Source organism: Aulostomus chinensis, chromosome 6 (assembly GCF_037954235.1).
Source record: "Aulostomus chinensis isolate RoL2024-O1b breed Wild chromosome 6, RoL_Achi_v1.0, whole genome shotgun sequence".
Taxonomy (NCBI): domain Eukaryota; kingdom Metazoa; phylum Chordata; class Actinopteri; order Syngnathiformes; family Aulostomidae; genus Aulostomus; species Aulostomus chinensis.
In genome coordinates this window covers 18910026-18921624 of record NC_141325.1, presented here as the reverse complement: position 1 = coordinate 18921624, position 11599 = coordinate 18910026, and the positions used below count along the sequence as shown (strand labels likewise).

The window sequence follows — 11599 nt, the reverse complement described above, 5'->3', positions numbered from 1 at the left end:
AATGGATGGCTAATGTGACATTTTCTTTATTTTATCGATGTTCTTGATTGTTCACCTCATTCAAAAGTTTTCAAAAGTTTTCAAATGAAGTCACTCATCTTCTTTTGAAACAACAGCACCATCTGGTGACAAAAAAAACTCATCATTTGACTAGCGATGCATTTTATACTATCAATCAAATGTGGAGCTCCCAGTAGATTGTAGACAGTAAAATGTTTTTAAAAGAACAACCAATATCCATGAACACCAGCAGCTTTTGCCATATGCAATTATACTACTTATTTTACGTGAATTGTTTATTTTATGCTCAGCCAAATTAGTAAATCAACCTCAGAGAGGACCGTCTGAGATTATTCAGAATGATCAGAGTTTTAACAGGACGGAGAACATAATGTATCGTGTGCAGACACTGATGTTTTGAGGTGCTGTGTCAAATCCCAGTCCCTGGGGTTTTGCCCAAAAAGTCGTTCCATTTATGTGTCTGAGTCTGAAAGTACAGCCTCTTGTAATTTTTTTTTAATGATTTCATAGTTGGTGTGATGAATAACCATATTTATATTGATTCAGTGCATTACTCTGGAGGGAGATATGCATCTCCCAACATCCCGCTGTCCATTGTGTGAAACTAACTGGTAGGAGGCTGGTCTCTGTGGTTCTTGGATACTCTTCTCTCCTGTGCTGTGTTAGGGAACTTTCTTCTTAACTGGTTCTGGTGAAGATGGACAATAAAAGGATTTCCTCAAAGTTTGTTTAATCCTTTGAAGAGACTTACCATTTATTGTATTTACCGTGGTTAATCAGGGAGTGGTGTTGTAGGATTTCATGAATACATTTGAAATCCATTAGCTGTGAACAAACCAACAAAATTATTTGGGGTCTTCTCTATGGGTCCCACCCAAATAAAATGATGGTGTTTCAGGCTTTATAAGGTTGAAAATCACTGCACTACAGTATCATCACTTAGGAAGTCACTCATCTTCTTTTGAAACAACAGCACCATCTGGTGACAAAAAAACGCATCATTTGACTAGCGACCCACAGGTAGCAGAATAATCTATATTTCAGGCATGCTGCACCAACAATAAAGACGAATGAGCCACACAAGTTTGTGATCACATGTGCACTTTGTCATTTAATAGCCATAGTAGTAGTTTGATAATGCCATAAGTACACGTCAAGTAGCCTGGACACAAAGAGAGGAGCAGTGTCACTGATGCTGATGGTATTTACAGGACAGAGGCAGCAGGGAGAGACAAAGCAAAGACAATCCTTTTTTACACTTCAAATCCAACATTTGAGTTCATCGATCATGACCAACTGTGTTTGCCTCTGCCCCTGGAGCCTCCCCGTCTCAGCTTTAATCACTACTGGGTGCTGATTTCAGGATGTCAATGAACAGCAAACTGCCTGGAGGACTGAAGATCAGACAGGCTATGGCCATGTGCATTATTGTCATTAGGATGTTGGAATTAGAGCTTATACTCACTTCCTGTTTGTCACATAAAAATGTATTAATAACATTCATACATAGAGCTCTATGGCAGAAATTAATTACTGACTAATTTAAATATATTTACATTTTAATGCAAATGAAATATTAAATAGTTTTTATTGAATTTTAATGTTTTAAATAAAATAAAAACTGTACAATAATGCAACAAAATGGTAAAATTATCTTATGTATGTCAAAACTGCACAAGCAGTCTTATCTAATAAAAGTACATTTGACGATATCATATTGTGTGATACTTTGACATTGGACTCTATTCTTCCTCAACCCATTTTGAACCTAAGGCCACATTTTACACCTGGGCATCATAGGTGATCGTACTAGCACAAGAATATCCAGCCATCACAAAAATGTGTTGGGGTTTCCCTTTCCCTTTAAGCTTCAAAAAATATCACCTTAGATCTCTATTTCTGCACATCACATTCACCAGAGGTCAAAATTTGTTAATGTGGGGAAAATAGAGTCACCAAAGCATATACAAAATATATGTCAGGACAAATATGAGGTTAGGAGCCTTAAAGTGTCCAACAGTGCAACATCCCCCTTTTCTAAAAGCGCTTTAAGGCATAGACAAGGTGATATATGGTACCCCTGTGTAAATGTACAATATCTGAACTGCTCTTTTTGCAAGTTAAGTATTTCAAGACGCATTCAAAAAGACCTCCAGACAGCTCCGAAGCAAGGCTTTGCTTCCATTGGACATCCCTTCTTGTTTCCTGCAACTATTCATTTAGACACTCCATTGAACTTCAAAAGAAAGAAATAGAATAAAGCCATTTGTGCATGAACAGTCTGCACTGCTAGATAAAATGCATATGTACAGGTCAGACTGTCTGTGGCATTGGTGATGAGGGGCACCGAGATGCGGATGTGGCAGAAACACAAGCGACACGCCAATATTTCTGCAGGGTTACATGCAGCACTTTAGTCATGCCAAACATTAGTTTGACCACCTATGGAGGCTGTTTGCTTGTCAGACCATCCAGCCATATCAACTAGGGATGTCAGAAATTTGGCAGTTAGTACCAATACCACTGAATTATGCATCTCAATATCAGATTCAATGCCAAACTCAAAATTCACCTCAGAACTACTGTTGCTACAACTACATTTGCTGCCACTATTTCCTGGGTTGCGTGATCACTGGCATGCGTCTGTTCGTAGACAATTGAGCCGCCCAAAATTATATTGTCATCCAGAAGACCTATTTTGATGCAATGATCAATACCTCTGAAAAATGTGAGCATATTTTGATAAAAGCCATGTATTTTCAATTAGAGAAATAAGTATTAAGCATGATGTATGGATCATGTTATGAATCCAGACCTGATCAATGTTCGGTGGTTGGAAGACAATTTATGATGTGATCTAGATAAAAATATGCTCATGTTCTTTATCCCGTCTCCTTGGCAGAGCTCTGTTAGTGCTTTCAAACTATTTTCTGATATCTCCAGTGCCTACAGTACTTTCAGTATGATAGATGAACAAACAGTGTCATGTTTAAGGATTTTGGCATTGACTTTGTATTGAGTCTTGTGACATCCTTTGTCTCAACTCCAAAGCAAACGGGCCTAAAAGGAAAATGATCAAATGAGATAATGAAACCTTCATCTAATCAAACACTTGAAACATTTTTACTCTCTGACAACAATATGTGAATTCATACCTCTGCAAGATGCACAAAGAATTTGACAATGGGCACCTGTTTGTCAACAACATCAAATCTGATCAAACTGCAAAAAATTCACTGGTTTCTACAGGGATGAAAAAGACAATCATCACCAAGTAAGCAACAAGACGTAAAACTCTTGACTGGTTGCAGTAACTGTGTTCACAGGGTGGCACAAAGAGTTGAATCTACAGAACAGCAGGCATGGCGGGTGTCATACTGGGAATACTGTTGCATATGAGAAGCCCCCCCTCGTTTGATCAAAAAGAGAGATGGATGGTTAGAGTCAGAGAGAAATGACTTTGGAGTGTCTTTGGGTTTCTTAGTCTGGTCTTTTGGTTTATGGGTGTATGCATGCATGCATATGTGTCTAGATGTACTTAAGTAGATGCGAGTTTGTGTTTGAGCCTGCATGCTTCCCCTGCATGTGTCTGTACATCGCCTGCATTGATGTCATGACGTCATATTTTAGGAATCCTTGCCAGCATCCAGTCATCTACACCAGCAGTCAAAAATTCATGTTCTTCTGAATGGTTTCCTCTTCAAAACTAAGCTCAGCACTGCTCGAGTCCTGTGGCATCGCGGCTGCCCTCCATGCTAGTGAGTGTGACGTAGATGATGGGAACCAAGCCCTGGCTGGAGCCCAGGGAACAAAGCAGCCAATCAGGATCAATCTTGCACAGGACCCGCAGGATGTCACCCTTGTTAAAGCTCAGCTGGCCGGGCTCAGTGGCAATATGGTGGCACAATGCTTGCACCTCACTGAAGAATGACACATGATATGAAAATATGTAAGACAGTGAAGAGAATGAATTATGTAGCTGTTACACAAACCGAAGTTTACCATGAAGACTTTTGTTGGGTAGAAACTGATGAAGGTATAGTCTGGGTGGGATTGGTTTTAACTGGGGGTTCTGCTTTTTTTCCACTTCCTGCTCCAATAGTCTGAGCTACAAGGCCAAGAACAGATCGATCCAGACCGAGCCAACCTGAAGGTGGCCTGAGAAGGAGAGAAAACACAACATTCTACTTTAAGACAGTTTTTCAGTTGAAGGGAATTCCAGCTAATTCTTGTAAGATGACCCCCCCCCCCCAAAAAAAAACATTTCCGATGTCTGTTAGTACTGTCTAACTCCCCCAACTTGTCTGTAGTACACAGTCCCAAGACCCCTTCATCCTACTTGTTTACGACAACATATGCCTGTAAAAAACTGCTTGCCCATTAATCCATGGGACTTGGCCTTTGTTCAGTGTCCTTGAAAACTAGAAAACTATGAAATTGTATATATCCATTTGACTCCGCTGGATTCTTTTATCAATGAAAGGGCTGTTATAGGCCGACAATAGCATCTTGTGCAACTAATTTGTCCTACAGGCTGAAACATCAGAGGCTGATATGGACCCGTTTGGTACTTTGGTTTCATGGAAATTGACATAATATCTGATGTGTGTTGGTCATTTTTGAACATAATCTGAATTAAGGTACAGAAGAATACCATACATTAAGAGTTTGGATAAGCTAAAATATACTTTTATTGTCCCCCTGGGGAAATTTTTCCTGGATTCCATCCAGCATCAGTTCACAAAGACAGAATGGAAAGAAAGACCAAACAAGAAAGTGCAGCAGCAACATACCTCACAGAAGTAAATATGAAGTGTGTGAGTAAGTCGTAAGTGGATGAAAATACAAAGTTTGCAACTTACTTAACCATATAATTATCTATTTTAGTCATTTGATGGGATTTGTTGACACAAATTGAAATACAGAATAGTAACTCACCTTGTCTTTGGAGCTTTTGCCCTCTGATCAGTTCCCTCCGTCCTTGTAGGAGAGCCAACACTAGACCCAAAAAGCCTGCCCCAGCGCAAACTCTGTCCATGCGAGGGGCCGAAGTCCTGCGCCGCAGCCTGAGCTCCTGTCCCTGTGACTTCAAGAGATTGTGTCTCCTTCTTCTGGTTGACAACAGACTCTGGTGGGCTGCCCATCCATAAAGGTCTTCCCCTGGATCCCACTGACTCCCCACTTGAGCTACTGCTGCTCTTCCGGCTGTTATACCCTTCCCCATCTTGGCTAGACTCCGCCCCCTCCACAACACCCTCTCTGGCAGGTGGCAGCTGGCACTGTCGTCTCTCTGACGACTTCCTCTTCTTCTCCGTCTTGACAAACTTTGACCCCTCTGTGGACTGGTCGATGTAGACTTGAGAGGACTGCATGAGCTGGTACCACCAGCCAGCCTGTCTGTCATGCCGCTGTCTTTCCTCATCTTTTTCCTTCCTCGTGTCCCTTTCCTGTCCATCCTCACCCTCTCCTTGGCTCTCTTGTCCAACTCCTTTCATTCTCTGCCCACCCATCTCCCTCTCCATGCAAAGACTGACGAACCCTACTTCCGCCATCATCTGTCTGGTAACAGTTGTTGCTCCTCCTTTCCACAAATCTGATTTCACTTCTGCACCCTCCATCCTCGGCCATGTTCCCTCTCGTCTTAGCCCTGTCCTCTCTTTCTTCCCGTCAGTGTTTGAGTCCCTGACCATTTCACTTACAGTTGTGCTCCATCCTCTCATCAGCTGGAAGGTAGAGCAAGCTGACTGGTTGACACTCTGGCCTGCAGAACACAGTTGCTCCTTGCGTCTGAGGTGCTCCTGGCTCTTTCGGAGGAGGTGTGGCTCAAAGAGCAGGTCCAGGTCAAAGGGGAGAAGCGACAGAGGCTGCAGCAAGAGGAGGAGCTCCTCAAAGACTGGCTGACACACCCCCTGTGACAAGGGCAGGAAACCCCAGGGGTTGTAGTGTGCTGCTATAATGTCTGAAAGAAGAGAACAGAGGATAAGATGAGAAATAACAAGGTTCATACCCTTAAGCTGACTTGTTCATCGAGAGTGAGAAATTAAGTAATTAAGAAATAAGTGATCAAGGTTACACAGACTCTTGCCTTCATGTATGAAGAGGTGATTGAACCAGAACTCCAACGACTTAAGGCTGAAATAAAAGGTGAATTATTATTGTGTTAATGAAATATTTGATTCTTAGGCTTTCTCAAACATCTTGACCTCTATGATGAAAAATTCTCAAAAATTAACATAAACCAACTTACTTGAGCAGACCAAAGATGAAGGCATTCAGTCTCATGCTTGGGCTAGTCAGCTCTGAAAACTGGCTCACCTTTGCAAACAGGCTGTGGAGAACACGAGTGGACGGGCCTAACAAACACAAATGTATACTATCTTAACATGAGTTACCACCATTACTTTGTTGTTTGTATAAGTGCTGTCACTGACTACTGTAAATAATACCGCATATCCATTTTGCAAGGGCATCTGAACAGTTTTTGTCTAGCCTGATTCGTATAGCATTTTGAAAATATGGCTCTCTTCTTACAGGTTTGTTTTGAGGGAAACATGAATGCAAAAAAAGACAAATAATGTACATCAAAGCACCGTGTTCTAACTGTCATGTCTTGACTCTCACTGATAGGTATTGAAGACATTTTGGTATTAATGACTTCTCTAACACTCGGATTCCACCTGGTACATGCGCGCTGCATTAAAGCTGTGCTACGTTTGTGTTCCTTCCAATTTTGTCAACCCCCACCAGGAGCTCTACAGAAGCACAGCAAGCAGCTAGATGGGCAAGATAATTAAAAGATTACCGGTATGTGAAATCATGTGAGAATCTATGTGACAGTATTAGATTAGAACAACAACAACAACAACAAAAAAACTGTTGTTTTGACTGTCCAACATTGACTTGCTATTGATTTGACCATTTTGCTCTAAAATCCTGTGAATGTCCATCTTACACATGAACCACTCATTATCAATGGACACCCCATCACGATATAATACATTCATGTAATATATTTTCCTTAGGGTGGCACGGTGGTGCAGTGGTTAGCACTGTCCCCTCACAGCAAGAAGGCTCTGGGTTTGAGTTCAGGATCTTTCTGTGTGAGTCTCCATGTTCTCCCTGTTCCTGTGTGGGTTCTCTCTGGTACTCCAGCTTCCTCCCACAGTCCAAAAACATCAAGAGGGGACGAGGCTAATTGATACTCTAAATTGACTGTAGGTGTGACTGTGAGTGTGAATGGTTGTCTGTCTCTATGTGTTGGCCCTGCGATGGACTGGTGACCTGTCCAGGGTGAACCCCGCCTCTCCCCTGAAGGCTGCTGGAATAGGCTCCACCCCCCCCCCCCGTGACCCTTAACAGGATACGCGGTAGAAAATGGATGGCTAATGTGACATTTTCTTTATTTTATTGACGTCCTTGATTGTTAACCACATTCAAAATAAGGCAATGTTTTCTTCCCCTATCTGAAGCTTCTCTATCATTGTCTCAAAAATTATCTTGCCAATTCCAAATACAAGGAACTACATGTCAAAATCAGACAGCTCAAGTTTAGCAGTGAAGTTCATCGAACCAACTATCAAGTGTGAACTCTGATGCATTTTATACTATCAATCAAATGTGGAGCTCCCAGTAGATTGTAGACAGTAAAATGTTGGGTTGGCAGCATAGATGGCTTAAATTGTGCCCACAGATTGCATACCCCTCAGTGCATTTCACACAAAACTGAAATTATTTTGTGTAGTTAATTTTATAAGTCTGGTTCTGATTTAGACTCGTTTAATAGATACAATCCTTTGGGGCAGGCTAATCTGCTAAACAATCAGGGTAAATAACCATGGACAATAAAAGTAAATTTGGATCTCAGGAAAACATATCATTAAACATTTTCCCATTCTTTTTGAAGACCCCAGTTCATTCCTTGCTACTGTTCTTACCCAGCTGTGAGGAGGCCTCCACTAAGCTCCACGGCTGGCAACGCCGCTGTCCAATGATCAGGTCTAACACATAGGCTTTTAAACCATCCTGCAGCACCTCGTGCAGTGCTGGGCACAAGTACTTGAGAATGAGGTGCCCCACGTTGGGACTCACCCAACTGTTACCCAGCTTGGCCTGGTAGGATTGCACAAAAACAACAACAGATGAGAGAAATGAAAGTGATTTTCTTTTGCAAGCCAAGATTAAGATGTTTAGTTATTCATTGTATAATGGCATTATTCTCTTAATAGAGATATGTCATTAATTTTTGCCACACTGCTCACCACACACACACACACGCACGCACACACACGCACGCACACACACACACACACACTGCACACTGCACAGGGCACTACATACATCTATAAGAACACAGAAAAGCTGCTAATGAAAATGAATGAGAAAAAAGCTGCTCTGTTTTTATTGTGACAACATGATGCCATTGGAGAGCATGTGTTGCTTCCATTTGCTTCCACCTACTTCTCGTCTTTATAAACACTGAGGTTATTTGATTGCTGGTGTGTTTCGGAGGATGGCTGAAGAGGAGGGCACTGGGTCAGACGTACAACATGCCAACGACCTAATGTCAACATGGAGCAGTACACAGGCAATCCTATATTAGCTGTATTCTTTGTCTTAGCATCTGATTTCTAGAACCCAGCAGCAGGCCTCGGCAGCTAGTTAACTATTTAAATTACAGGTTATGAATCTGATTCAGCAGAATCTCCTACCTTTACATCTGGGTCTCTACTTGTGCCAAAGTGGGCCACAATCAGATCCACAGCTATGTTCACGGCTTTGACCAACCCTAAAAAAGTGAAGGAAGATAACAAAACAAAGATTTATGCTTATGATACTGTATTATTCTGATGCTGTTTTCATCTTCCACTTGGTCCTGGTTGGGGAAAATTTAGCAGGACATGTTTGCAAAGATGTGAACCTGGGTGTTCCAGTTGTAACAGGAAGTCTCGTTGCTACCTCAAATGGCTCTGAAGAACCCCCTACATGGCCAAATGGCCCTTTTACCGTGAGCGGCACTTGATTTAAAGGAGGGGTAGGCTCCCAGATTTCTATGTACTTTTTGTACTGAATTTGTCATGATATCTTGTTGGCAATCAATAAATCATGATGTTTAAAAAAGGAAGCCTAAAAACCCCTAATACATAAGGGATGCAGGGCCAAATTTACCTCCACCCAATCAAAAACCACTACCAGCTAGATTGGTTAGCCCATTTAGCTGTCCATCAACAGCCAAAACCAGCCCGCACCTGATTGGGCAGCTTAGCTGTCCGTCAAAAGGTTGACACTGGCCTAAAATGGGTACCAGTGCCTTGTTGGATAGGTGTTGGATGAGCAGCACCAAGGAGGACGAGCATGGAGCCAGAAGAAAACAGCAAAAAAAAAAAAGTCTTTTGTAGAACTAGCAAAAGATAAGAGGGAGAGGGATAAAAGGCTTGGTGCAACACAAGTGATTCTTGGGGATTCATTTGCTCAAATGAGGAGTCTATGGACACATTTCCACTGGCTCACTTCGGCTCAGGTCGGGTGGGGTCGGTATGGCTTGGTATTGGTGCGTTTCCACTAGCACTGGGTATCACGGCAGCGTGGGTAGACTCACCAGGGGAGACTTCCCCAGCGTAATTTGTGTGTGACACAACAACTACGATGGACGACATGGAAGCAGCGTTATGCCTGTTGCTCGGATCAGTGGTTTTTGCTTCAACTCAGGATAAGGTAAGGGATGACAGGCAGGCAAGGCTTCAAGTGACTAAACAGAACACTCAAGAAAATCAAGCAATTGATCAGTATTCCGCCGAGGCCAAGATGATACAAAGTAGATGACGCAAGCGGTTAAGTTACCCTATCAACACCCCGCTATGTGTTTACATCACATTTTAGTCCCTGCTCGGCTCGCTTGGAACCCCAGTGGAGCAGGGACCAAAATGGTAATAGTTAGTACCATGTTGGGACCAGTGGAAACGGGGCCAAACAGACTTGACCCCACCTGACCTGAGCTGAAGTGAGCCAGTGGAAACTCGCCCAAAAGGTTTGGCTATGGACGCGCAAGTAGCAGTCTTTCTTTTGGACAGGTAAGAAACCCATTTGTTGACTTTGCTAGCTAGCTATAGAGGCTATACTTACAGTAATTTATTGTCAGTGTAGGCTGTGAGCTAGAACAAAACGCTATGTAACGGTCGCTGATCTATTTAGTGACATAGTTTATCAGGGAGGGTGAGGAGGAAGGATTCATGATCAGAGTATGATTCAAAAAACGATTTAGACAGATTTATGCCATATTGTTGTATATTGTGCTTCTTTTGTCAAATTAAAAAAGGAAATAAAAGAATACGTTAAAAAAAGACAGAAAAAAAAAGCCGGCACCTACCATTATTTTAATCACCTTTCAGCAACAATCATGTCTCTGACCCATCATTGTCAGGAAGAAATGTAAAAATTCCATGTGGTTTTCTTTCATTTTAATATCGAAATATTCAATCAAACTATCTAAGACTACAAATTCTATCCAGACCCTCAGACGAAACCGCAAATTGTTTCACTTTGTTATCCTATCATTATCTGCTTTTCCAAGACTTGAAAATTCAGATTCCACAACTACAAACATAATGAAGGCACTTTTACATCTTACAATGCAATATGATCTGAGGGAACACAAGCAAAATGAGAGGGCTCTTTAGCAATGCTTTGTCCCTCCCAGCTCTGGGCTAATCACCAGCCAGAGGTAGGATTTCTTGCAATATCTCTGTAGGGCACAGTGGTGCAGTGGTTAGTACTGTCGCCTCACAGCAAGAAGGTTCCAGGTTTGAGCCCCGGGTTGAGCACAGGGTCTTTCTGTGTGGAGTCTGCATGTTCTCCCTGTGCCTGCGTGGGTTCTCTCTGGGTATTCTGGCTTCTGTCCGCAGTCTAAAAACATGCAAATGGGGACGAGGCTGATTGATACTCTAGATTGACCGTAGGTGTGGCTGTGAGAGTGAATGTTGTCCGTCTATATGTGTCGGTCCTGCGATGGACTGGTGACCTGTCCAGGGTGAACCCCGCCTCTCGCCCAAAGGCAGCTGGAATAGGCTCCAGACCCCACCCCAGGGTTTCAAGCTCTGGTCTTATAATTATCATCTTCTAATGGTCCAGATTGGCCTTGTTTCCTCCTTGTGTGATGGAACAACTTAAAATCCAGAAAGAGATGAAGAATGGGAAAAAGTTCAAATACTTCAACTTCTCTGCTTGCAACCACTTATGACACCATCCTATACTCTTGTCCACTTAAAATATTTGAAGTTGCCCTCTTGTGTCAATATAGTGTGTTAGCAGGTAATTTTGAGCCAAAGACTTGGACTTGGATACCAGAGGCTTCTTCAGTTGAATTCAAGTCCACTTGTCTACGCCTAACTCTTAGACTATCAAGAGCTGGATGACTGGGAACCTTCACCGAAAGGTAATTTTGACTTAACTAGTGACAATGTTAATTCACTTCAAAATCCTGACTTCCTAAAAAGGTTCCTTGTAAAATCTGATCGGTCAAAGAGCCAAGAAATTTCCCACAAATCCAGCATCTGCACTCACAGCAGAAATGGAATAAAAAACA

At 42.2% G+C, this 11599-nt stretch overlaps 1 protein-coding gene across 4 annotated transcripts in view; it reads right to left on the bottom strand.

Moving 5' to 3' along the window:
- Nucleotides 1-1111: 1111 nt before the first annotated feature.
- The window catches only part of rusc2 (RUN and SH3 domain containing 2), a 46368-nt gene continuing 35880 nt past the window's right edge, over nt 1112-11599 (bottom strand). For all 4 annotated transcript variants that reach the window (XM_086206933.1, XM_086206934.1, XM_086206935.1 and 1 more), the window contains 7 exons: nt 8730-8806; nt 7956-8130; nt 6269-6374; nt 6107-6153; nt 4960-5980; nt 4024-4179; nt 1112-3941 (listed from right to left, as the gene is read on the bottom strand). In XM_086206933.1, coding sequence (XP_086063059.1) covers nt 3734-3941; nt 4024-4179; nt 4960-5980; nt 6107-6153; nt 6269-6374; nt 7956-8130; nt 8730-8806 — 1790 coding nt within the window. In that variant the 3' untranslated portion in view covers nt 1112-3733. The remainder of the gene's footprint in view (nt 3942-4023; nt 4180-4959; nt 5981-6106; nt 6154-6268; nt 6375-7955; nt 8131-8729; nt 8807-11599) is intronic.